A 27830-nucleotide genomic window follows, 5' to 3' on the forward strand; every position below is an offset into this window, starting at 1 on the left:
ATTTATGGAACTCTTACTAGGTGCCAAATGCTAGTCTAAGCACTTATCTGATTTATCTAATTTAATTCTGTAGCAGCCCGATGAAATAGGTACTACAAGTGTTATCTCATTTTAAAAAGGAAATCCCATGGTGTCAAGAGGTTCAGTAACTTACTCGAGGCCGTGTAACCATAGAGATTCAGGATCAGGACAAGAAATCAGGCAGTGTAACCAAAAGCTCAGAGGCGTAACCGTTGTATATACCACTTGCCCAGAAATTCCAGTCCTGGGTGGGTGATAAATGCTCTGATCAGGGATACATAATAAAACCCTTTGGGGAGGGTGGGGTTATGGGCAAGGCCTTCCCAGAGAGCTGAGTCTGCAATGACAAGATTTAGTGGTTAATGGGAAGACATATTTCGACCTTCTCAAGTCAATTCCTAGCTTCAGATCTAAAGATCTTTGGGTCTCAGACTTATCTCTACCTAGCCTCTGAACAAATCCTGTTCAAATCAGAGGTAAATTGGGAGCATAGCAGGCTTCCTCTCCCCACTGTTTCTGTCCTAAGACCCTGTTAGAGATGCCTCTTCCTGCCCCCACTTCTCAAGAGTGCCTTCCATTCTGAAAGGGAGGGTGGCATCTCTACTTCCGTATTTTGTGTTTCCATTATATGCCGAGCACCTACCATGTTTTTAACCTTTCCCCCACTCCGTATGAATAACAGATTGCTCCCATCACAAATAACATTGTAATGAACATACTTATAGACCATTGTGAGAGTTTTTTGGGGATACGAACATTCGAGTAGAATTGCTGAATGTTTGAATCAATCCGTGCCCTGCCCCCAGCAAGGTGTGAAGGCTTTTATACATAAAAGGAAGAGCAATATATAGTATAGGTGTTATACTTGACATTTTATTTACTTGGTGAGCTAATACTGGTCATTTTCCAGCTGATTCTTCACTTTATTGTCTATGTATCCAGCCTAAAACCACAAATCAGGTAGTTCATCATCACCTATGACTGCGGTCCAGCTGCCCAGCTTCGAACTGGCCAGGCACTGCAGCTCTTCATTCTCATCATCAGCCCAGCACTTATTCATCATGTTAACATCAGCGTTTACCTTGGTGCAGCATGGCCTCCAGGGTAGTATCTTTTATGTCCAGAGGACTTTTCACCACACCTGGCATAGGGGCACTTAGTACAAGGCTGTTGACTCAAAGAAACAGAGAACAGAGGGGACACCCAGGTGGCTCAGTCGGTTAAGCATCTGCCTTTGGCTCAGGGTGTGATCCTGGGTCCTGGGATTGAGTTCCCTCTGAGAGCCTGCTTCTCCCTCTGCCTCTTTCAGTGTGTGTCTCCTGAATAAATAAATAAAATCTTTAAAAACAAACAAACAAACAAACAAAACAAGAACAGAGGACAAAGAACAAATTTGCAAAGAAAGATGATTCTATTTGTAGCAGATGGAATGAAAGATCAATTTAATTGGTACTGAGCCATTATGAGCACTTGTCCTTCAGAGGAATCTAGAACTTTGGATTTAAAGCAAAAGAGATCATTCAGAGATGGAGTTGAGGGTCAGTGAATTGTGTGGGATAGATGTCTATGGACTGGGCGATGGGACACAGGTTTATTTAGCATCAGGGAAGAATATCTGCCAAATGGGCCAGAGGAGAGGCTCAGTGAGGCAGCATTACCAGTGGGAAGGGAATCAATGCAGTGTTCCAAAGCCACAGGAGGTATGGAGGAGAGGAGGGACCAGTGTCCTGTATGGCAGGGCAGTAGGCTCAAAGTGAGACCAAGCAGGGGCTGGTATCTTTGATCAAGCTAATTAATTTTTTACTAATATTAAGAAACATGACATTTTTTCCTACTTATCTACAGACTATTTTGAACTTCCTTTTGTCTTAACTATTGTACATTTGAGATATCTATATAAAAGGGGAATTTGGAATGCAATATTATTACAGGGAAAATAGAACTTTACTAAAGGACGTCATGTTAAAATATTTGGCTTATAGATTACTCTGTAGTTTTTTTAATAAAGCCATTCACTAATTCCTTGTTTTATAATAGCACATAAGAGTTCCTTTGAAAGTATGGGAAAAAAAGTTTTTTTTTTTTTTTTTCTGTGTGTTTTAAAGAAAGGCAGAGTGCTGTGTTTCTAGCACAGGCTGACATCGACACCACTTGCTTCAGAGAAATCTGCCCTTGCCTGAAATTCCATAGGAACTAGAAGATATAGAGACATAAATTCCTGCAAGGTAACATAATTTATTGTTGTATTCTTATTTATCATCTAGTTGTCTTCTCAGAGACTTTCCATTTTTTAATGGACACGCTAAGATTTTTGTCAAAAAGAATTTAAACACTTTCTCCATTAATCTCATAGAACTTGTTGGAGAATATAGTTTTTCCAAAGATCCTAAATTTCAGTGTCTTTGGAAAAAGTCTATGTTATAGCTTTTCTATTTTATAAATCTTTCATGGTATTTTTTTTATAAGTTATTCCCCTTCTACCTATCAAAGCATAATCTATCAGAATTTTCTGGAAAGAAAAAAATTGCCTTAAGTCATTTTCACTATTTCTAGGTATAGAATTAAATTAATGCAATAAAATTTAAAGAAGAAACTCTTCCTTTCATATAGCTTTGGTGCTCATTTCTTTTATTTCCTTTGTGCCTGAAATTTATGTCTCTCTGTGTTCACAGTGACTTGTAAATCGTCTTTACTCCTCTCCACCACTAATCTCAGGCCCTGGAAAAAGATTTTTGAGTCCTGTGATTTCCTTTCCTGCGGCATTTTTAGGGTGGTAGGTTATATTAAGGAATTTCAATTAGAATGTAAGTTGGGTTATCTGGAATCCTATCAAGTATAATCATCTTTCCCTTATCTAAAAACAAGACTAATACTTCTTTTACTAATACAGTAATTGATGCTCATATTTATAACCCCAAGTTACCACATTGCCTTCTGAATCAAGAAGGTTGCCAGTATGATTGCAGCAGGTATTTTATTCATACTAATCCATTAAAAATGTATAATCCTATATTACAAAGTTTTTTTTTATTAGTCAGTTCCTTTGATTAGCTAGATCAATTCTTTCTTTGCTTTATACCAGATAACAGAACGACTGTCAAATTGTTAAGTTTGATTGTTCCAGTTTCTCATTTCTTACATGTAAATCCCATCCCATTTTACTCTGTATTTTTCTCTATGCCAAGGTCTGGTCAAAGCATACCCTCCTCAAGCTCTGCACCTGCACCTGAGCATCTCGACGCCGCTGAAGGAGAACACACAATCCTGTTTACTGGTCTCATTACATTTATGACCGTCAGCCTCAAACATCGCCCCAAGATTGCCTGTATGCCTGCCATATTTCTCCAGTCAATGCATGCTCCCACACTCTAGCATGACTGAGTCTACACCATTTCTCACTTCCCCTGCCTTCCTCCCCTTTCTCATCAGATGACCTTGCCTTTGGTCAGAGTCAGAATAGAACTCTCACATCCTCTCATCACCAAACACCCTCACCTCCCTGTGTCTGTCCCCACAGACGCTGCTTTTGGACCTGTCACAAAGCAGGGGAACCAGCTGGGCTCCTGCCCAAGGCTGGATCCTCCAAGCCCTGGACTCCTTCCTCTCCCAGCCACCCAAGGGCTCTGTTCTTGCACCACCTGCTTCCCCTCTTGCTAGATCACTTTCTCCATAGCCCTGCATCTACCAATTTCTCCTGTCACTAAATAAGACTTCCTTTAGTAGGTATCCTTCTCTGGTCCTCGCCCCATTTATCAGATCCCTTACACTCACACCCCTGAAGTGCTTGTTTCTATGGCCACCTCTGCTTTCTTTCCTCGGTCTTTACAGAGCCCATTATGGTCAAGACTGTTCCCAACAAGGCCAGAAACTGGCCTCCAGATCTGAGGTTAGTGTTGGTTCCCATGTCTCTGGATCCCTCAGCGACAGTGGATCGCTTATTCCCTTCTTGCAATGGCTTTATTCACAGCTCCTAGATCCCCACCTCACTGGCTTCTCCTTCTGCTTCCCTGCTGTGGCTTCTTAGAGTCCTTTTGATTCTCCATGTTGGGATGCCCTGCATTTTGATCCTTGGCTCTCCTTAATCCAACCTTACTTCTTTTGAGGACTTTAAATACCAACTACATGCTGAAATGGCCCCTTTGCATTTCTTTCCCACTGTTGTGCCCTAGCTACAACCCCCTCACTCCTTGACAACTCCACTGACATGCATTAGGCATCTGAAACTCCAAGTGTCCGGATGAAGAGTCCTACTTCCTCTTCACCCCCACTCCCAATGCACTGCTCTCCATCTTCTTCATTTCAGAATGTGGCAACTCATTCTCTTCGTTGCTCATGCCAAAAATGTAGGAGTCCACCTTGGTTCCTTTTTTTCACAGTCCACATCCACCAAGTACCACTAGTACATCACAGAGTCTGAACACTTTGCACCATGTGTACCACAATAGTGGTCTAGGACCCCCTGAAGAAGCTTCTTGGGTGGCCTCACTTCCTCTGATCTTGGTCCCTGGGGTCTCTACTCCATGGAGCAGTCAGAGGAGTCCTGATAAATTACTAATCAGCTCAAGTTCCCCTCAGAACCCTCCAGTTGCTCTCTACCACGTTTGAAAAAAGCTCCAACATCCTTTTGGTGACTGGTCCTATCTCCCTCCCTACTCAATGGCCACCACTCTCCCACACTTTGACTTTGCTCTGGTACACACACCTTCTTGCTTCCCCAAATGCAGTATGCTTGGAGCTGCCTCAGTACCTTTGCATTTGTGGTGCCCTTAACACTCTGTCCTCCAAGTATTTCAGGATATTTTTTTCTTCTTTCCTATATTTTTCTTCATATTATTTACCTTCATCTGAAATACAGACTACTGATTTAAGCTTCATGAGGATGGAAACTCTGTAGCTCTTGGGCACAGCTATTTCTCCAAGCTTAGAATGATGCTTGATACATGAGAGCACTTAAGAAAGATTAAATGACAAATAAAATAATGTCATAAAATATCTTTCTAATTTTTAAGTTCTAGTTCTGCCCTACTTGTACACAGAACATGAACTGTATATAGAGCTCCTTTCAGCAATTCTGGTTCTGGCCCTCTGCAAATCTGACCTTGACATAGTATTTGGGATCTCTGATCTCTGTGACCATCAATCTCACCCTCTGAGGAATATAAGTGTTGTGTTTTAATTACAATAGGCCATCTTGTGTCTGTCTGCAGGGTTGTAGGTCACCCTACAGGAAGAATGTGAAGTTTATATGGACTGTGTATTTGTTATTATGGACATTTAAATAAATGTAACATAGTAAAGAATATAATGAGCCAAATTTACTATCACCTAGCATCAACAATGAACCCATGGCTAGTCTTATTTCATATATTATCAACTCTTACCTCTCCAGATTATTTTGAAGCAAATCCCAGGCTTAATATCATTTTATTTCTAAAATTTTCAATCTATAGAATGTCTACACTTAAAAAAAGGAAAACACATATAACTACAATATGAATATCATACCTAAAAATTATCAGTAATTTCTTAATATCAATTTAGTCAGTGTTCACATTTTTCTCATTTTCATGTAACAGTATTTAACTGTGCTTGCCTGAATCAGGTTCCAGAAAAGAAGTCCATATTTTAAAATTGGTTGATCTACTTCTTATTTCTCTTGTCAAAGTCTTCTCTTTCTCCCTCTCAATTCCTCTCCCCACACCAAACCTACCCCCAACATTTTTATTCAAGGAAACTGGTGAGTTTTGTCTGCAGAGTCTCCCTCAGTTGAATTTTGCTGATTGCATTTATCACATTTTCATCTGTTGCATTTCTTAATAATCACTAGATGTAAAGCTCTGATCAGTATCAGGCTCCATATTACTTTTGGCAAGAGTACTTCACAGATAGTGTCTACTTCTAGTAGGAAGTAATAGTAATATCTGAGTGTCACCTTTTTTAGTGATGTTGTCAGCCTCTGACATTACAGATCATCTGTTTATGTGGATTTTATCTACTGCTATTTCACGTTAGAAATTAAAGTTAAGAAAACTTTAAAATATTTACTTAAACTAACAATAATAAGTTCTTACCTGTTAGCACAAGTAACATAATTTCATGAGAAATAGTTATATTTTCCAAAATAAAAAGCTCATAAGAAAGGAAACAATGTTTTTCATTTTTACAAATCTCTTTAATGTCTAAGTTTAATAAAATAGATGACAAGAGTTTTCTATCTGCTTCTGTATTCAATCTGTTGCAATATGTTGCTTTAGTTGAAGTACATTAAAAAAATCTAACATTCACAAAGATGTGTTGTTGGAAGTCAAAGGATTATTTTAATATACCTTTCAGATAATTGTAGATATTCTTGGATACTATACAAAAACTTGACAAATGGCTGTTTTCTAAAGGTTAGTTACAATGTGAAATCTGAAACCATTTAATGGGCTTTTAATATTCTGCTATATTAAAATCCATTGGTTTATCTTGTTCTTTGCATAGATCTCTTACCACGCATGATTGTGACATATTTGAAAAATACTGAGTCACTGATATATGTAGATCTTCCAAATGTGGACATATTTCATTGTTAAATATCAAAAAATTCATTAATAACCATCAATGTTATTTTTTAAAAGCCTGTAAGTATTGGGAAGCAGGCAAACTTATGGTGGCAAATTCAAGTTTCCCAAATTTAAATTTTTATTGGAAAACTTGAATCTTACAATAGGCAACAGAGTCATTGTTTTGACAACCACTTGTCATTCCTTAAAGTAAAAATTGTGTTCCATGAAGAAAGTGGCTAGTTCAGCTGGTAACTCAAACAATCACACAAGTGGTTTTCAAGGAGATGACCATCAGAGATATTATTGAGCCTAAGTGCTTAATGAGTGTTTCCCATTTTATTACATGGAATAACTTTTTAAGTACCTTGAGGTCAAGATTTAATACAATTAATAATTTTTGCTGCTTCATTAAGAAATTCTTAGATGAAAATGGCTTATTTTTTTTCTTGCAGTGTGTGGTAGTAGAGAATGCAATGAAGCACATCAGAGATATTATTGAGCCTAAGTGCTTAATGAGTGTTTCCCATTTTATTACATGGAATAACTTTTTAAGTACCTTGAGGTCAAGATTTAATACAATTAATAATTTTTGCTGCTTCATTAAGAAATTCTTAGATGAAAATGGCTTATTTTTTTTCTTGCAGTGTGTGGTAGTAGAGAATGCAATGAAGCAGCCACCAGAGGGCTGCTTTTATTACACCTGTGAAGCTCTTGGATAAAACAAGACAGTGGTCTAACGTGGAGCTTCCCTTTGAGGAGAGTGAGCGGAGAGCTCTGCTTCTCAAGAAGTGGTCCCTGTGCAAGCATCAAGAGCACGCAAAGGAGAAGGATGCCATCACATCTATGCTTGAGTCCCAGCAGGAAGCTCTGCAGGGGCTGGAACTCATATCCCCAGAGCTACATTAGGAGGCTACCAAGCGGGACCCCAACTTGTTCCCCTTTGAAACAGAAGGGCCAGATTACACACTACCAATCTCCAGTTACCAGCCCCCTGAGGGCAGGTACCATGACATCACCAAGGTGTACACACAGGTGGAGTTTAAGAGATAGAGCTGCAGGCACATGTCCACAGAACACACTGCCCTTTTAACCCAGAATGAGCAGGGCACAGGCCTGCTTGTCACAGAATCAAGCATGCTGTGAATAAATACCTTTAATAAAGAAAAAAAAAAGTAGTAGAGTTGGTGCCACTGCCATGATAGGTGGGTGCTGAGGTATCAATAGTTTTGCTGTCACTTTTGATACCATCAATATAGATATTAAGACAGTGAAAAAGGCCAATAATGTCTTCATATTGCCATGAAAATAATACTGAATTTTGGTGCCCCTGAACGAGTCTCAGGGAACCTTTGAGATTCACTGGTAAATACCTTACTTTATTGGTAGTTACATTAGTAATATTCTAAATTTTCTAAGCTGGGATGCTCTACGAAGAAACTTCTCCCTATCAGTTATTTTGTTTCTTGAGGTACAGATCCTATAGGAAAAGAAGGAAAAGTGCTAAATTCATTCCCTTTATGTACTAGTTTTTAAAATAATGAAGTGGTTCTCTAACATCCTCTAAAAGCTACCAATTAGGGGTTTACTAAAATATCATAGGAACTTACGAATTTAAACATATTTGATCAGTTTCAATTCATTACACTTATGATCATGATTGATAATGCTCAAATTATTCCATCTTTGTCTGATGGGAGCTTATTTCACTTAGTTCCTGTGTCCTTTGGCATGTCTAGCAGTCTTTGGCAGATACTTTGCCCTTCTGGTATGAAAAAACTCTCCAGATAATCTGAATCATTTCCTTTCCTAAATCTGGAATCAGGCTTTCTTGTTGTTGTTGCCTTTTGTTTTTATTTTGTTGTTTTCCAGATATTTCTTTAAAGAATCATAGTTCCTTTTAGTGAGAAACAGTATTAGAGAAACAGAGTTTGGGTGCTAAGATCTCATTACTATAGAGTCAATTTAAAAAAAAAAAAACATTTTGGAGAGCTAAGAAATGTTTTTGTTCTTTTGCGGGATTTTTTGCCTTTCTTTTAAGATAAAATACATTATGAATTCATATTGACATTGTAGATTAAAATTTAGGACTATAGAGTTCTTTTTAAAAAAAAATTCATTGATCTGATAACTCTGTCTCCTTTCAGTTGTGCCAGAAATATTGGATCTCAACACCAACATTACTCATTTGATTTATGCCACATTATACACATAATAATCTCTGTGTAATAACTCAAATACTACCATCAACAGTCTCATAATTGAAAACAGTTTACTATCTGTTGCTGTTTTTCTTTTTTCCTCCGGGCAATCCCATCAGACATGTATGGTCAAATTACTACTTTTAAAAGACTCCTGGATAGCTCCTGTCTATGTAGTTATGCTACTACAAAACAATTTCATTTTATTTATTTTTTATTTTTTTATTTATTCATGAGAGACACAGGGAGAGAGGCAGACGGAGAAGCAGGCTCCATGCAGGGAGCCCGATGTGGGACTTGATCTCAGGTCTCCAGGATCACACCCTGGGCTGCAGGCAGACACTTAACCACTGGGCCACCTGGGCGCCCCAATTTCATTTTATTTCTAATTTGGGGAGATTACATTTTAAAATTTATTTTTATTTTATGCTTATGTTTCATGGTTTCACAGCCAAATCCATGAAACAAAATTATTTAAAGTCTAAGTCCTGTCCCCATCCCTTCCACCATTTCCATCCATTTCTTTTTGGGTAATCATTTCAAAAATTATAGGGCATATATTCATGACTCCTCTTCCTTAAATAAAGAGGAGTATGCTGTAAGCATCTTCCTCCAGCTTGCCTTTTTTTTTTTTTTTTTCAAATAGTGATATCCTGGAGATCACTCCATGCTAGTGGGTGAAGATAGTCTTCATTCCTTTTAACAGTTGCCAACTACTTCATTGTGTTAACTTCTTCCATATCTTATTCCATCAGTTCCTTATTGATTGGACATTTGGACTGCTTCCAGTATTTAGCTAATACAAGCAGTACTGTGATGGGTGGTCTTATCCATACTTAATTAAGAACATTTTTTTTTCACTAGTATTATTTGGGGGACAGATTCATAAAAGCAGGATTGCTAAACTGAAGGGTAAATAAACATGAGATTTGCCGGATATTGCAAATCTCCCTCGATTGGGGTTGTGCTGATGATTTTTTTCTCATTTCTCCACCTACCATTTTATCCTGCACTTTGAGATGCTGGCACTGGGACTCAGTGTACCACATTTCTGATGTATCAGCAGGCTCCCTGTTGAGTTTTGGTTAACAGTGGGTTAAAAGTAGACTGCAAGGCAGGAAAAAGAAGGAAGGACTTGCAGTCTTCTGCTGTGTTCTGTCTTCCTGTCAGGGTCCCCCACAATAGTTTTTCATCCAATAAGGGTAGGATTCAGTTTCTAACTTTCTAAACTCCTAGAAACCTGTCTGAGGTTTCTGCTTCAGCCAGTCACCAACCCACCCCAGAAACCTCTTCTCTGTGGGGCCTCCTTTGAACTCCTGGTGTACCTGCACCAGAGAGAGGGTGCCCTTTCCTCAAAGGTCTGATTCTAGCTCACAGGGTCTTTTCTCATAACCAATCAGGCAGCTTGCCTTTCTCCTAACCAATCAAGCAGCACAGGTTTCTCAGGATTCTAGGTCCCAGCTCAGCAGGGCTCCTCCTCCAAGTGTCTGTATTCTCATAATCCCAACCTCGTTTCTTGGTTTACCTCAACTTTTAGGGATAATAGCTACTTCCTGGACTTACTACATTATGATACTGAGGGTTATTTTTGTTTTTTTTTTGTTTTTTTAGATTCAATACTTGGTTAATAGTTCTTTTAAAACTTAGGTAATGTGAACTTCAACTTGAATTTGTCCTGGTGTACAATATAAAGAATGTATAATTTATATTTTTTCTGGGCAGGTTCCTGAAGACCCCCTTTCCTTGCCCATGTCACTAGCAAGCTCTCTGAAGTCAGAACACCCTTGGTAAGAGCATACTGCCAAGACCATGACCATCCAAGAGGGTCTGGGCTCACTCAGATAAGATAGCTGAACAACCCCTAGAGAAAATCCGAAATTAGACTTTGGTAAAACTGATAAACTGAAAAGTTTTAAAGATGTAGTCAGGACATCTACTACACCTGGGTTTGTCAACTATCCTTTTAGGAATGGGGCTTTGCGGGATCCCTGGGTGGCGCAGCGGTTTGGCGCCTGCCTTTGGCCCGGGGCACGATCCTGGAGACCCGGGATCGAGTCCCACGTCGGACTCCCGGTGCATGGAGCCTGCTTCTCCCTCTGCCTGTGTCTCTGCCTCTCTCTCTCTCTCTCTCTGTGACTATCATAAATAAATAAAAAATTAAAAAAAAAAAAAAAAGGAATGGGGCTTTGCTATTCTAAGGATCTGATGCTCCACCCAGGTTTTATGTTGACACATAAAGTCTGAGATTTCATACGTATGTCAAAAGTGGTCTCAAAAGTCAGAGTTTCAAAACTGCAATGCACACTACCTATCTCCAAAGCTGGAAAAGTGATAAGAAGTTCTAATTATGTGCCACTTTCTTGTAAGTTACGGATTTAAGAGTTTTAGAATATATCTTCCAATTGCAAAATTAAAAAAAATATATTTTATTTTTCAGTAATCTCTATATTTGACATAGGGCTCAAATTCATAACCCCAAGATCAAGAGTCTTGTGGTATATCCACTGAGCCAGCTAGGTGTCCCTCAACAGCAAATTTAAATCAAATAAGAAGGAACAAAGATTTACAAAAAAAAACAAAAAAAACAAAACAGAAAACATGAAATTACTTTGCTTCAAAAGAGATGACCTACAACCCCCTAAGCCATCTGGAGCCAAATAGACCTCAGGAAGTAATCTGCATCAAATTGTTTGTCCTAACTCCTGAATTGAAGTCAACTGTTAGATGGGAACAACTAATATTTATTAAATTTGTACACCTGGTCATAAATTGAGGGATTTCATTGTTGTGATTACATAAATAACTTGCACTTGTCTGAAATAGCTTTCATCAATATAATTTCATTTGTATGAGATTATACAATCTAAGTTTAAGGTATTTTGCTGACAGATTTAAAAAAAAAAAGAGAGAGAGTCCTAAGAGCTGCCTATTATTATTTAACAAAATACTCCACCAATCATTTTTATCTTCGGAAACACTGGACTAATACTTTCCCCTTCTTTGTGGGTGCATTAAAAAAAAAATAGACCGTTTGGGGATTACCAGAGATAAGAGGATAAGAATTTTTAAGAATGAATCTCATTTTATTGTAGATCACTATTAGCATCTTGTTTGGCTAGCTTTCTGTTAGTGACCTTCTGGTCTCTGAGTTCTTGAACATCTTTTTTTTTTTTTTTACCCTTTGTTCCTTCCTTAAAGAAAGTCCTGTTATAATAGAAATGAATCATCTAATGGTATCCTGCTGCGACTCCCTACTGCTCCTTGTCTCTCCTTCTTGCATATATGTGTTGTCACACACAAGTATAATGTATACAGCTCAGACATTTTAACAGACGCCTCCACCCAGCCTGCCGCTACTGTAGTTGCCAACCCAACGCCTCTCTCCCAGCCACTGGAGCACAGATTGCCCGTTACATCACTCAAGTGTATTGTTCTCATTTCTCCCGATGGCATATGTTCCTTCTAGAGGCTTTTTAGCTCAGAATTAGGGAGAGGTGAAACATATTCTGCATTTTGAGATTAATATTATATATACTTGACTTTTACAAGGCTAGACACCCTAGGGACTGACATTTAATAGATGTTAATGGAATTTAATTTTTACACACCCTGTGTGAGAACATTTATCTTTGAAATAAAATGCTATGAAACCTTATGTGGCACCAAGAAAATTTCAAAACAAATTATTTTTCACTCTATATCCTTAAGTTATGGAGTTGGAGCAAAGTGGAAAAGCTGTTTATTGATATTTACAATTTAAAACCTGAATATAATTATCATTCATTGATTAACTGAGAGCACCAGTAAGGCATTTTGCCAGAGGTATGACCAGTACAAAACAATTCTAAAATGGTGCCTAAAAAGAAACTTTTTTCACAGCCTACTTTTCCTTGATTTTCATTAGGCAAGAAGTTCTTTCTGCAATAAATGAGTGAACAAATAAATAAATCTGGCCCCAAACATATTAAATAATAAACAGAATGATAAATGTTACATACATTTTTATGTAAGAAAAAAAACTCTAATAAAGCAATACCACTCAGAAGTACTTGTAAAATTATAGGTACTTGACAGTGTGTGTTGAGTAAATTAATTTGTTCTAAGGCTATGCCTAAGAGCATAATGGCCACTTGTTTTGTTTAAGTGCATTTTTGTCTGGATGTGAAATATAGTTTAATTTCAGATTTTGGCTAATGTTATGATTCAAAGAATTTGGATAATTAATTAAAGATATTAGAAAATATCACCTTTGTAATCTTCCTAATTCATGAACTAATACATTAAAAAATCCCTATCCATTTATTCTCTACATAGTTAAAATGCTGAAATTTCTCCAGTTCCAATTCATGAAGAAAACTCTTCTCTTTTCTACCTCAGTGACTGGCACTGGAATGCCTACAGAATAAACATTTGATGAGTAAATGAATGATTTTGACAGCAGCCAAGCACTTACAGAAAAAATGAAGTAATATAGCACATTGCAAGGAGCAGATGAGGAAACGGATCTGGCTGTTGCCCTGGTTCTGTCACGAGCTAGCTGTGTGAACTTAGGTTAGTAAATGTGGATGTTTGAAATAATCTTGAAGGGCCTCCTACCTCTCAAATCCTATTTCCAAATCTTAAAGTTAGCCAATCATTCCTGCCAGTTTTACTTTGGACTTTGCCATGGGTAGAGACACACTTAGGCTATAAAATCTCCGCATTTGAAGTTACATGCCGTAGCCTCCAGAACTAAATCTGCTTAGGTTCGCTATGCTATGGCAAGCAGTAGAAAGATAGAAGCCTGAGGGTTCACACATAAAAGATGTAAGCAAATGTAGGAGACAAGTAGGATATCTAGAAAAAGCATCTCTACAGTTCACAAGTCTCCAGAGAGCAGGTTTTCTCTAGAGGTAACAGTAAGTTTTATTTATGACTGATTAACAATTGATTAATTTATAAAAGGCATCCCTTCCAAAGAGAGCACCAGAATGCTTTATTTCCTAATTGGATGGTGACTTTGCACATAAATAAAGGAGAATCACTGCTGCCTGTTGGGGAGACAGTTTGACGCTGCAGGTTTGTTCTTGTCTCCGTCCTGATTTACTGTATGACCTTGGGCCAGTCATTTATCTTCCCCTAAACCAGTTTCACTAATTATAAAATGGAAATAAAAATACCTGCTGCCTTCACAGAGGATTAATGAGACAAGGTGAATGTCTAAGCTCCCATAGGGGAAAGGCTGTGTATAAGCAAGCAAAGAACTGCTAAGCAGCCCTGTTGGACTTTCCTCACAATGTGGGAAAGAAAAAGTCTGCAACGGGGGTTCCTGGGTGGCTCATTCAGTTAAGTAAGGATCTGCCTCCTGCTCTGGTCCTGATCCTAGGGTCCTGGGATCAAGCCCCTCATTGGTCTCCCTGCTCAGCGGGGAGACTGCTTCTCCCTCTGTCCCTCCCCCTGCTTGTGCACATTCTGTCTCTGTCAAATAAATAAATAAAATCTTTAAAAAAGGAAAAACCCCACAATGATAAAGTCCTGGAGTTTTAAGCTTCCTAGTCTCAAAAGAGGGACTCCCTTCTTACAAACAGTCCCACTGCTTCCTCCAGCATACAGTGAGTGCCTGGGAAGGTTAGCAGCTAGGAGACAGGAGCTGAATTTATCCCTCCAGAGTTCTAACCCTTGCTCCACCGTGAACAGTGACATCTGGGAGGGGGTAGGGGAGCAGATTAGTGTTCTGCTTCCTCAATTTCTTCTTCTGTAAGATACTGGATATAATATTACTTAGAGACATGGAGACGCACCCATAGGTAGATGCCTGACATACAGTGAGTTCCAAATAAGTATCTCCTATAATCTAGGTCTTCAGCAGCATAAATCAGGCTGCTGAAATATTTTCCTCCTAAAAGTCTAAGGTCCTTATGAAAGAGCGGCGGGGTGTAAAGATAAACGTGATGCAACATTTGTGATTTAAAAGGGGCGCAGGGAACTACTATAAAGCTTTGATTCAGCTCACTTTCCTACGGTGAATAAAATATTTGGACAACGCCTTAAAATTCGCCTGCGCGACCGCAAGGGGACACTGTGAGTCTGCTTTGGCCTGGGAGAGGCGGCGGCAGCGCCGGGCGGAGAGGGCTGGGTGCTCCTAGCATCCCAGCGCCCAGGAGAAGCGCACCCGGAGCTTGGGCTCGGGAAGGAGTGGCCCTGACGGCCCGGCGGGGGGCGGGGGCGGGGGCCCACAGGTAGCCCGACCGCCCCTCGCGCCCATCCCCTCCCACTCCGCAACAGGTTCCCTTCTGGCAGGTTCTTCCAGGCAGCTCGCTGTTCTTAACGTGGGAACCGCTAGTGCCTGAGCTTGGGAACCAGACACCCTTCCTCTGCAACCCCCCCAAATTGTAGGGAACATTTTTGGGTGCCCCTGCGTCGGGTGTTTTGCTGGGGGGAAAAAAGGGTGAAAGCAGTTGTTTGGTTCTTTAAGGGGTCTGTGTCCCTAAAGGGGTTAAGCTCTTCTGATTTAGGGAAAGAGGACCCCCCCCCCCCGCCCCTTTGCCAAAAAAAAAAAAAAAAGCCAAATGCGCAGTTCTGGAAACGAGTCTGAAATCACCAGTCGTCCGTCTCCGAGGTCCGGGGCTCGCGGCTGGCGCTCCCCACCGGCGCCCGGCGTAGGTCCTGAAATAGCCCAGGTGGGAAGTTGAATCGCCCTTCTGCGAAGACCGGGAGGACCGTGAACTTGCTCCACCAAGTACCTGGACGCAAATTCTCTAAGCCCCGGGAAGAGGGGACGCGGTCGGATGACACGGAGATGTAGGCGAGGCTCTGGGTCTGGTGCACCTGCCGCCCGCGCCCCCACGCCCAGGCGTTCGCCCCGGCGCTGAGCAAGACCGGGAAGCTCGACCGACTCCGCTCCCCGGAGGGCAGGGCCGCGCGCGCAGAGGCCCGGCCGGGCTGGCGTCCCCGCGTCCCCGCGACCCCGGGCAGCGGCGAGCTCCGCTCCGCAGGCTCCAGGACGGGGCGCCGGCAGCCACCCTGCACCGCCGCCCGGCGCTCGAGCGGAACCCGGGGGTGGCCCGGACGCCACGGCGGAGCCCGGCGGGGCAGGGGGCCGCGAGGAACGCGCCCAGCGCGGCGGGAGCTACGACCCCGTCCCCAACTTTCGCAGACTCGGGGGCCCGGGAAGGCAGAGCCGGGCAGCAGCAGCAGCAGCAGCTCCTTCGAGCGCCCCGGGCAGCGCGGGCCGGACGCGCCTCCCCCCCCCCCCCCCCGGGCCCCGGGTCCCCGCCGCCCCCCGACACTGGCCTCGCAGTGGCCTCGCGGGCCGAAGCCGGGGCGGCTGGGGAGGAAGGGCGCGCGCAGACCTCCTTCCACGGGCCGGGGAAAGCGGGTTAGAGAGAGCCGCACGGAGCGCCCCGAGGTAGCCGCCTGAGCCCCGCGGCTCCGGAGCCCCCCCGCCCCGCCCCGCCCCGCCCCGAGGACCGCAGCGACTCGCGCTCGCGGGGACCATGCGGCGCGCGGCTCCCGGCGGGTCCCGGCCCAGCACACTCCGGGGCGGCCCCGCGCGCCGCTGACCCGCGCGAGTCCCGCGGCTGAGCCGGCCCCGCCCCCGCCCCCGCCCCGCCCGCCGCGCCCCTCCCCGCCCCCTCCCTCCCCGCGGCGGCGGCGGCGGCGCATCCAGGGGCGGCGCGGAGCGGATCGGCCGGCCGCCGGCGCCTGCGAGCTCCCGGCTGCGGGGGATTCACTTTGCCGCCCTTACGCTTCTCCGTCCTCGCGCTCCCCGGGGCCTCCGGGCGCCGGCCCTCGCCTGGCCTCTCCGCGGAAAACTTGGCCATTCCCCGTCCCCTCGGAGGAGAGGCTCCAAAGTTCCGAGAACTGGTGCCGCGGCGGGGCTGCGGTCCCACCATGTGCACCAACATAGTTTACGAGTGGCTGAGAGCGCTGCAGCTCCCGCAGTACGCCGAGGCCTTCGTGGATAACGGCTACGACGACCTGGAGGTGTGCAAGCAGATCGGGGACCCGGACCTGGACGCCATCGGGGTGCTGGCGCCCGCGCACCGCCGCCGCATCCTGGAGGCCGTGCGCCGGCTGCGGGAGCAGGACGCCGCCGCCGCCGGCCTCTACTTCACGCTCGAGCCGCAGCCGCCGCCGCCGCCGCCGCCGCCGCCGCCCGCGGTCGCCGTGCCCTCCGGCCGCCGGGGGGAGCCGTGCGGCGGCGCGGCCCCGGGCCCCCGCGGGGACCCCCGCAGCAGGGAGCTGGTGAGCTACCCCAAACTGAAGCTGAAGATCATGATCAGGGATAAGCTGGTCCGCGACGGCATCCACCTGAGCAAGCCCCCGTACTCCCGCAAGGTAAGCGGCGGCGCGCGGGGCGCGGGGCGCGGGGGGCACGGCCAGGCGCCGCGCCCCTTCCAGCGACCACGGGGGGCAAGGGTGCCTCGGGCACCGGAGGTCCTCTTCTCTGCCCCTTCTGTATTCGCTCTTCAATCCTTGCTTGCTGGTGTCACCTGCGGTCGCCAAGACGCGGTCCCCACTCCCAGGTGTCGGTTCTAAACCAGGACCGAGCCCCCGCCTAGGCTCCCGAGCTCACCTGCCGGGAACCCGAGCGCGGCGCTGCCTCGCGAGCAGAGGCCGGTCCACATGCCCTGCCCAGCGGGGTTCAGGTCCGAAGGGGGCCCGGGTGGGGAATACCACCCCGCTCTCTTTTTTCTTGTTCTCTTCCCTGGCTTTCTGAGAAACTTCCAAAAGGGAAATTGGCCAACTCTAGAAATCCACGCCCTGTTGCTCTCAGTTCCCTGGAGTCGAATCCCTGCCCTGCCCTGCCGCAGATTTGGAAAGTGAACCACTGACCTGGACATCCTGGGGGGACATCCCATGTCCACTTGGGAGGAGTTTCTTCGACTTAAGTGCAGGGAGGTGATCAGTGCTAAAGACGCTGGAGATAATGGGGCCAGTAAGGGTCTCCTGCCCGGGTCTTTGCTGGGGCACCAGTTGGGTTTACTGTTAATCCAGATGAGACGAAGCAGGTACAGCTGTGAGTTCTGGAAAGTCTGAGTCGACTCACGTTTGGAAACAGAGAGCACAGCCCAAAGAAGTGAGATGTTCAGTGGCCAGAGAGGAATTCCCTGGGGCGGAAGCCACAGAAGGAGCCCAGGGGTTATGGCAACTGCTCTGTGAGGAAGGCTGAACTACGGACCTGGGCAAGGAATAAATAAGCAACAGAAAGTCTGCTTTTCATACAAAAGCTCGCCCTCCAGCTGACTCTGCCCAGTTTGGGTTTCTGGATGCATCCGGGTAGAGGGTCCTGTCTTCAAAGGGAAAAGTAGGCAGTATAGGCAGTCCCCAAGCCTGCTCCTTGTTACCCAGGGAAAGGAGCCCCCTCCTCCCTCCCAGCTGGAAATCCTATAGAGAAGCCCAGAGGGAAACGGTGGCAAAGAAGCTGCAGCTGGGGATGGGGGTCGGGGGGCAGCTGTCCCCACAGCTCCCGAACCCAGAAACATGGATCATCTCAAAGTTTTGCGTCACTTGATTTGCTTTATATTCTTAAGTAAAGGTCATAATGTCCGGATTTAAGGAAAGGCAAGCAAAAACTTGGTAAAAAGTGGGTAAGATAGATGAAAATGAAGGGTTTCATATTATCCGCATGTTATCTTGTAAGAGAGAGAGAGGCAATTTGGGTAACCTGCTTGGGAGTATAAATGTGTCTTATGAAAATAAATAGGGCAGGTCTGAAGGACGGTTGGCCTCAAATTAAGCACATATTCCGGTTACCCGCTCTGGGTTACTGATGTGTGCCTCCGGCAGGAGAATAGAGAGGAAAGCGTGCTTTTCCTGGGAAAAGCAGGCAGGTGGAGTTAGTTAAGGCTGGCGTGGATAGACGGGTTGGACCCCTGAAGGTGCGTTCCTGGAGATAGCAGGCCACAGGAGCTCAAGGCGGCCCGACCCCTGTGATGTACATCGCGGGAAGTGACTTGGGTGCGGGTGGAGAAGATGTGAGCGCGTGGGCACAGGGTGAGGGCACAGGTCAAGGCCTGGGCAGGAGGAGATACAGAGAACAAGGTGTGTCACCAGGGCTTGCTTATCCTTCAGGAACAGGGCTGTGTCCAGGCAAGAGGGCAGAGGCCACGGTGGGCTGGAGAGGAGAGCTGAGTGCAGGAAGCGTCACGTTTGGGCCTGGTACTTAACACAGGCACAGATATCAAACTTAGAAGCCGAGAAAGATTCTTGTATGGACATGAAATGTGTGGGTGTCGGCCTCAGACTGTACCCTCCTGCTCAGATCAATGTGTAATATTTGAGCAAGTGCAAATTTCACCTTGTGTCATAATACTGCTTATTTTCCGTCTACGTGATTCTTTCCGCCAACTCCTGTATAAATCCCATAACAACGTTTGGTAACGAAGGTACATCCCATTTGCTTTCCGTACACATTTAATTCTGGTTCTTGACTTGATGAAAGAATAAAGTGGGGGCAGAAGTGTTTTCGTACCTCCACTGACGCTCCGCCTGGGGGCCAAAAAAATAGAGATGACAAACTGAACTGTAAAAAAAGTTCTTTTCCTGTACTTTTATATATTTGTTACAAGAAAAGCCTGCAGTCAGAACTGGAACATAATTTTAACGCACGCAGGTGTGTAGAGCCAGATCACGTTGGTCATTCTGGATTTGTTGCTTCTGTGTGCGTTGCCTCTACAGTTTTGGGTTTTAAATTATTTAAGAATTGTCTTCTGACGCAGCTTGTTCCTGGGCAGACAGCACTAGGACTTTTCTGTAAAATAGGATCCACATTATAGTGTCTCGAGGCTCCGTGGCTGTGTCATGATCAGAATGAGCAGGTGTTCATTAAGTGCTTTTGGGATTCTCCTTATTCGAGGGAGCCTCGCATTTCATTTATGGCCATTTGCATCCTTGATCCCTGTGGTTTTTTTGTGGATGGTGGTTTTTTTGTTTTGTTTTGTTTTTGTATTTTGGCGAGAATAGTAGATGGCTTGAAAGCAGGTTTATACCATGGATGGTCAAGGCGGGAATAGCAAATCTTTACAGAGGAAAGTAAATTGAAGAATTTTCCCAAGAATCACCAGAAAGGACCTTAGGATTATAGGATTTGCTTCAGGAACAGTTAAAGTTTGGGGTACTGTGCTGCTGTTCTGGGTTCATCTTACCAGCTGCTGCCACCTTTCCTTCTTAGATGAATTACAGTGTAAGTAAAAGGTAAGTTTTGCTTTGCTTTCCAAAGACAGTAATTAAAAGCTAAGTTCAAAGTAAGTTCTTTGTTTTCCAAAGCAGGTCTGCAGCTTTAGAAAACAGGAGCTTGGAAAGAACACTGCTTGCAATCAAAAAGCGATTGGATGAGTCCCTTTTCTGTCCTGTATTTAGCTTCTGTGACTGCTGTGATTAGTGGGATGGGCAATGTTTTCATGGGGTAGGGATTAGATACAACTGTATACATACTATCTCAGTACTTCACCTGGCTTCCCTTCCAGCCTCTAGGCTCTAGATTACTCTGCTTGGCCAGTTGCAGAAGCCCTGCCCTCCAGGAACTTGAGGTGAAGCAGGGAAGACATAAAATGGAATGAACAGTAATGCTAAAGTGTGATGATTGCTCTGGTGGGGAGTACATGATGCCATGGACAGGTGCATCCAACTGCATTTGCAGGGAGGTGGGTCAGGGCAGGCTTTCTAGAACTTGGCATTTGGTCAGAGAACTGAAGTTTGGGAGGGTTTGGACTGAGGAAGAGCAGGATCCTAAGGGGAAGAATATTCTAGACAGAACAGTACGTGCAAAGGCCAAGATCCCAGGGAATTGAGCATGCAATGGGGCAACGGGAATTTAAGGGGATTAAGTCTGGCTGAAGCACAGAATGCCTGGAGGGAAAGGCAAGAGATGGAGAGACAGGCAGTGGCTGGTCCTGGATGGCTTTGAACTCATATTTAGGAATTTGGAGTGTATCTTGAGAGGGGGGCTGTTGATGGATCCTGACCAGGGGCAGGGTGAACAGCTAGGTTGTTGCAGAGTCAGGAGGGATTTGCTGGTGGCCTGGACTGTGTGGCCGTGGGGGTGGAGCAGTGGGGGTAACTGAGAGGTGGAATGGATGACAGTGTGGATGCCCGGGGTGCAAGGAGAAAGGTCGAGATGACGTGCAGATGTCTGGGTTATGATTATGATGCTATTCTCTGACGAGGTAAGGGACTCAAAAGAAGAGCACATTTGGGGAGAAAGATGTTACCTTCAGGTATAAACATACAGAATATTTTCATTCCCTTAAAAATCCTCTCGTGTTCCTCCTCCCTAGAACCCCTGGCAACCACTAATCTTTTTCCTGTTTCGATAGTTTTCTCTAGAACATCCTACAGTTGGAAGCATCCGGTATGTAGTTCTTTTGGATCAGCTTCTTTCACTTAGCAGTGTGCATTTAAGGTTCCCCCATGTCACCTCATGGCTTGACAGCTCATTTCTCTTTAGCGCTGAAACACATTCCACCGTCTGGATGTATCACTGACAACTTTCTAATGAGGTTTGGCTGAGAAGACAACTGTGGCTACAGCTGGAGGGGACGGGAGACTAAGGCAAGGGAAAGGTTTTGTGGAGTTATGTGGTTTTTTTTTTTTTTTTTAAGGATGAGAGGAACTGGAACATGTCTAAGTGTTGGTGGTAGGGAGCCCGAGAAAGGGGACATCCCACAGGTCAAGGTCTTGGAGGAAGTGGGAGGGAATTGTACCTGAAGCACTGGAAGGAGAAGGTGGATTTGCTGCTAGTGGGGGAGGGGTGCCTTCTCCAGGGTGAGAGAGCAGAGGAAGGATGGGCGAGGTGGGGGTCACATGGAGGAGTCCTCATTTCTCTGTTTGACCATCTGATACTAGTGTGGGGGGGGAGTGGAGGGTTTAGAGGTTTATGGAGAAGGCTGTGTTCATAAATACTGGTTGCTATGACCTGGTGCATACGGCTGTGCCTAAACGTAAACCGCACACAGCAGTTCTTATAGGATGTACGTAACTACACGTCTGTAGAAGGTGCCATCATCATTAGTGTGTACCTGGTGCAGGTTGCAGGCTCTGCCTGAGATTTGCTCAAGTCCTGTGTGTGTGGTTTGGCAGCGCTAGGAAGTGCGGTGCGGCAGGTGGGAAGGGCATGGGCTCCGAAGGGTCTCTGTTGGGCCGCTGGCCTGGAAGAGAGGAAAGCAGGCCCCGGGGGTGGAGGGGGGGGTGGGGGATTGGGGGGGTGGGGGGGGGTGGCGGAGAAGATGGGGCAGGCTTCTCGACTTCTTCACTTGAAACGTATGTGCCTGCCATACATTACCAGTTAAAACTGAGTTAGTAGAAACTTATTTAATAATAAATAAATAAATAAATAAATAAATAAATAAATAATGCTGTAAGGGCGTTAGGCTTCATTCATACCTCAACACCGTGAATTTAATTATGTAACAAAACTCCCAGGGTAGTAGGTCTGCTAATGGATGCTCCAGAGACACGGCTGGGGATGAAGGAATATGGAGACAGAGGTGGCGTGAGGGCCAGGGTGAGGATATAGAAGTATTTAGAGAGACAGAGGTTAGGGAAGGTAACTTTGGAGTTTTGCTTTGGGTCCTGGCAGAGCTGAAATGACAACAGATCTCCCTCCCCCACATTCCTCTGCCTCCATGGGGTTACCAGGGATAGATTGGAAGCCAGCGAAGTTCAATTTTCCCAACTCAAATCAACATCCTCAAGGAAACCTCTGCCTAGGCAAATGAAGATCCTTCTAGGCTTCTCTGTGTTTAGTCCCTGATTGGACCATGGTGGAAGGAAAGGGCCGGGAGGAGATGACTTTCCTCAGCCTCTTTATAGTTTACTTTCCAGAGAGTTTCCAACATGTGGACTTAGCCAGCCGGCTGTCCATCCATCTGCCCATCTGTCTGCTGAAGGAGCATGACACGTGGACCTTGTACCAGTGTTGGTTCATACCCTCAGAGTCCCTTAGGTGAAATTGGAAGCTGGCCCCCATACACAGAGGGGAGAGAAGGACCAGAGCGGGTGGACCAGGCCAGATTGGTGGCGGGTTTGATGAGCAAGGGACCTGACATGTGAGGCTTGTCTTGGGAGGCTACACAGTGAGTAGCTCTCTGCACCTGCCTGCCTGAATTGTAAAGGTTTCTATAGAGGTTTTAACAGGGTAAAGTCATGTATATCATTCAGATGATCTCAGTGACATGTTCCTCTCTCAAGGCTGAGTTCTTGAAGTCCTCCCAATGTGGGAACAGTGGGAGTAGCATTCATTCCAAGAACAGGGGAAGAGGCGAGGAGCCTCTGATGGCTGGAGTCCAGCTCTTGGGTCATTGGGTAGTCACGTTCCCTCCCTGACCTTCTTCAACAGCTAGGCCCTGGGGTTACTGCAGTGAACCAGATAGACACGGTTCCTGCTTATAATCAATGGATGTGTACGTGCAGGGCCTAACCCAGTATCTGATGTGCAGTGGTGGTACCACATAACAGTTGAATGTAGGATGTGAAGGTGATCTGGCTGTGACACTTGTCACCCTTTTTTTTTTTTTTTTGCAGGGAAGTGAAGTTTCTATTTAGGGCAAATAAAATATTGCACACAGAAAACTTATAAATGATAAAATGCTAAATAAAAAATTATTACTGCTACTAGATATTACTCCTAAAAAAAACCAGTTACTCCTAGTAAATCAAGAGCATAATCCAGTTGTCTTCTGAGAGTACAGAATAGGAAAAAGGGATCTCCTCCCCTGATCTAGATATTGCATTCATATGCATCAGCCTGATGCCATCATGGCTATCTCGGGAGGCTGTGTCTCAGAGGTAGTTCATCCTGAGCTTATAGACAACTAAATACTACAGATTTATTACACATGCTGTTGTCAGGCTAGGTTTTTCCAGCTCCTGTTATTGTAAACTTGTGGAATTTACGTTTGTCTCTGACATTTTATCTTGTTGGTTCATTCTTTTCAGACACTTGTTTGTCTCTTTTTGTATATTTTTTATTGGAGTTCAATTTGCCAACATATAGCATAACATCCAGTGCTCATCCCGTCAAGTGCCCCCTCGGTGCCCAACACCCAGTCACCCCATCCCCCCACCCACCTTCCTTTCCACCACCCCTTGTTTGTTTCCCAGTTAGGAGTCTTTCATGCTCTGTCTCCCTTTCTGATATTTCCCACTCATTTTTTTCTCCTTTCCCCTTTATTCCCTTTCACTATTTTTTATATTCCCCAAATGAATGAGACCATATAATGTTTGTTCTTTTCCGATTGACTTAACTTCACTCAGCATAATACCCACCAGTTCCATCCACGTCGAAGCAAATGGTGGGTATTCGCCCTTTCTGATGGCCGAGTAATATTCCATTGTATACATAGACCACTTCTTCTTTATCCATTCATCTTGCGATGGACACCGAGGCTCCTTCCACAATTTGTCACCCTATTTCTCTTTTTTAAGATTTTATTTATTTAGTTACAATAGATGTAGAGAGAGAGAGGCAGAGACACAGGCAGAGGGAGAAGCAGGCTCCATGCCGGGAGCCCGACGCGGGACTTGATCCGGGGACTCCAGGAAGGTGCCCTGGGCCAAAGGCAGGTGCCAAACCCCTGAGCCACCCAGGGATCCCCAATTTGTCACCCTATTGATCATCGGGGTTGATTCAGTTGATCTGGAAGGCAAGGTGAGTGTCCCCTTACCCCTTCCATGTGCGTCTCTCCCAAAGCTGTGCACTCGGTCTAAGAGGGTGACCTTCCCCAGTAGAGGAGGACCATTCTTTGGTCAAGGGTATACGAATAGCTGTATTCCTCTGCTAGATCCTCCAAACAAGCTCACAAGGTCCATTTGTAGGAGAAAGTAGGGTAGTCAAGCTTCCAAGACCCTGGACACATACAAATGAGGTACCGCATGTGGCAGTCTACTTTTTGAAAGAAACAAACAAAACAGTTGAGTGTTGTTTCCACAAATGCCAAGGGTTGGTGAATTTTGTGTTTGTGTTTGTTTCAAATGTCAAAAAAAAAAGATCAGCTTCAGTCAAAACATGAATGAAGATTATCAGTGATGACATTTAAAATCGAAGTATGTTTATTCGTCAAGTACTACCGAAGAGGAACTGGGAATTAAAATGCTAGTTGGGGGACACCTGTGTAGCTCAGCAGTTGAGCGTCTGCCTTTGGCCCATGGCATGATCCTGGATGCCCGGGCTCGAGTGCCGCATCGGGCTCCTTGCATGGAGCCTGCTTCTCCTCCCTCTGCCTATGTCTCTGCCTCTTTCTCTCTGTGTCTCATAAATAAATAAATAAAATGTTTTAAAAAAAATGCTAGTTGGGCAGGTCATTTACAAAGCAGACCTCGGGGGCACGTGGGGGGCTCAGTCCATTCGGTGTCTACCTTGAGCTCAGCTCCCTGCTCGATGGGGAGTGTTTCTCCCTCTTCCTCTTCCGCTCCCCCTACTTGTGATCTCTGTCAAATAAATAAAATCTTCAAAACAAAACAAAAAGCAGACTTCTGGAGCATAGCCAGGACCGGAGTGCAAAATTTCAGAAGGTGCTCATCATCGGGGGCGTGCAAGTCTAGGCCCTGCTTGTGGGCTGGCTGCCATGAAACGAAATCAATCCATCATCGTGAAATACCAGGTATTCGTGGGCATCGCCGGCAGCCATCCAATCACACACTAGCCGTCACTTGCTCTTCCCACGCTCCAAACCTGGGCTCAGCAGCAGTGTGCTGTGGGCAGAAAGGGGCCAGGCTCTCACACGAGGCCAGCACGCTTCCTGTGCATGAGGGTGGCTCGTGGAGCTCACCCGGGGGGAGAGCGCTGTGCAGCCGGGGGTCCTCTCTGCCCACACCGGGCTGCGGTGGTTGAGAGCTCAGGCTCAGAACCAGACTGCAGAGGTCAGGTCCCAGCTCTGCTCCGTGCTGGGTCACCTCGGCCTCCTGCAAAAAGTGGACAGTGCTAGCGACTGCTTTATGTAAGGTTCTTGTGGAGATTAGATGAGGTATAATTTCTATCAGGTCCCTAGGGCTGCTGTCATAAAGTACCACAGAGTAGGTCTATAAAACAACAGAAACTGATTCTCGCACAGTTTAAAGCTACAAGTTCAGAGTTAAGGTGTTCCTAGGATCTTCCTCCAAAATCCTAAGGGCCTGCACTGTGATTTACCTGTAGGGGCCACCGAAACCTCCAAAGGCCATCTCTGTATCTGTCGGAACAAGTGGCCCAAGTGGCAGCACAGCTGAAACAGAGCCTTCTCTTGTTCTGGGCTGAACTCAAAACTAGTAGCTTTTCTAGTGTCTTGGTAAATAGTTTAGGGTAGCACCTCCCAGTGAGGAATAGTTTGCCTCCAAAGTCCAAAGAGTCCCATGTAGGGGTTGTGCTTCTTTTTTGGTTTTAGGAGGGGCCAGATGCAACAACTTACCCTCACTTAAGAAAGGATATCTCAATATTTCCCCCCACCCCAGGGCTCCTGAAAATTCCATTGAGGTAAAAGGCCCCTCAATTTGAGTCAGAGGTCTTGCCTTCTGATATGCAAATTTCTTAGCTTTAAGTCTAGAGTACTTGCTACTTGTTCACTAGGTCCAAGCAGCATAATCTCATCAATGTAATGGACCAGTGGAAGGCAAAGGTGATCAAGAACCCTGTGAGCTAAATCATGACATAGACTGGAGAGTTGATACACCTCCTGGAGGTGGGACAATGAAGGTATACTGGTGGCCTTGCTTGGTGCATATGGAGGCACTGAGCAAATAGCCTTGGCCAGATGCATAGCCTGGCTCGTGGTGAGTGCTCACCTATGTTAGATCCTAATAGGACATAGCTAATCTTGCTCAGCTTATTCCGGCCTCCATTATAGTGGTCTTACGTCAGCTTTGTACAGAAAAGTCCATTGGCTCAGGTTTTGTTCCTGACAAGAGAGGTATTTGGTAATTAGTGGCAGATTTTTACTACTAATGTTGCCCAGTCATATCTTGCCTGAGGATACAATAATGAAAATAATTTTTAAAAATATAAGCACTTTGGAATTTAGACTTTCAAAATTAGGTTATAATCTTCAAATCAGTTACTTGGTAGATCACAGCGTTTCTGTTACTCAAAACATTTCTGAAGCTCTAGGGCCTACAGAACACTAGAACATAAGCAGTGGTGGCAAGGCTTCATTCTCTTGAGGTGGATCGGGTTTGGGGTAAACACCTAAAGTGATTTAGAATGAAATTTGACAATTTTGAGTAGTGACAGTCAAGAAAGTATGAAAAAGAAGACAGAATCTGACAACAAAATGAGTATTTTTTTCTTGGTATGACTTCTAAAGTGGTTTTAAATTTTATGATATTTATAATCCTTTTCCTACTTTTGAAACCTTTAAAAATATGCTCTTTCTGTGTATCCAAGTCTTAAGTATGGAATGCCTCAACAAAGCTTTGTAAAACACGAACGTCAATTCCGTACATAGTTGCAAAGAGCTCAAGGCCGCTAGTCAGGGACTCTTCTGATAGATAATTAGTGTAAAGGTAGGTGCTTGTGGCCATAGAGGGGAGGAGTTAAGTAAACCCTGCATAGATATTAGTAAATGCAGCCCTCGAAGGGTTAATCTGGATTTGGATATTCTCCTAGTGTTCGTATAGCTTTTCCTTTACTTGTCCTGCTGTTCTTAGAAAAGCTCTGCTATATGCTTGTCTTCTCAAATCTTAGAGAAGTCAGAGTTGTCATTTCCCCTCTCATTCTTGAGTGCAAAGAAGATGTTAAAGGTAAGGACACCAGTGTTAAGAATGCCCTTATGAACTTTGTATGATTTTAGGTAGTTGTCTAAGGCACGTTATGACAAAAAAAAAAAAAAAAAAGAAGAATTAAGTTTTTGATAAAAATGTTCTTCTTTTTAGATTATATAATTGCTGTGGTCCCAGTTCACTGGGAGTAGAGTATTTTTTGAGATGAATTTTCTTAAAGTAAGGTGAGTCAGATGACATGGACTTGACCAGGGCTGGTCCTTGAAATAGATAAGGATATCCTGAGGTATTTGGAAGAACATTGCCCATAGCAAGGGAAAATACCCCAGGAACCACGATGGGTCTAGCCTCCGAAGGTTACAGCCTGTGTAGGGTTAGAACAAGCACCGAG

General features: G+C 44.7%; 1 protein-coding gene and 1 long non-coding RNA gene across 6 annotated transcripts in view; both read left to right on the forward strand.

The window, feature by feature from the left end:
• Window positions 1-1501: 1501 nt before the first annotated feature.
• On the forward strand, window positions 1502-7747 carry LOC112644272 (uncharacterized). Of its 5 annotated transcripts, XR_007412661.1 has the most exons (6): window positions 1566-1721; window positions 2127-2246; window positions 2694-2794; window positions 3207-3346; window positions 3850-3907; window positions 7214-7747. It is a non-coding gene; the product is annotated as an uncharacterized LOC112644272 (long non-coding RNA). The 5 variants fall into 5 exon arrangements; XR_003126263.2 differs by lacking the exon at window positions 1566-1721 and adding an exon at window positions 1502-1559 and having other exon boundaries at window positions 3207-3907; XR_003126264.2 differs by having other exon boundaries at window positions 3207-3907.
• An 8675-nt stretch (window positions 7748-16422) lies between these two features.
• Window positions 16423-27830, forward strand: part of SAMD5 (sterile alpha motif domain containing 5) — a 57235-nt gene continuing 45827 nt past the window's right edge. Inside the window, exon 1 of the mRNA XM_025422520.3 lies at window positions 16423-17086. Coding sequence (XP_025278305.1) covers window positions 16640-17086 — 447 coding nt within the window. The 5' untranslated portion in view covers window positions 16423-16639. The remainder of the gene's footprint in view (window positions 17087-27830) is intronic.

Source organism: Canis lupus, chromosome 1, assembly GCF_003254725.2.
Source record: "Canis lupus dingo isolate Sandy chromosome 1, ASM325472v2, whole genome shotgun sequence".
In the NCBI taxonomy this organism is placed as follows: domain Eukaryota; kingdom Metazoa; phylum Chordata; class Mammalia; order Carnivora; family Canidae; genus Canis; species Canis lupus.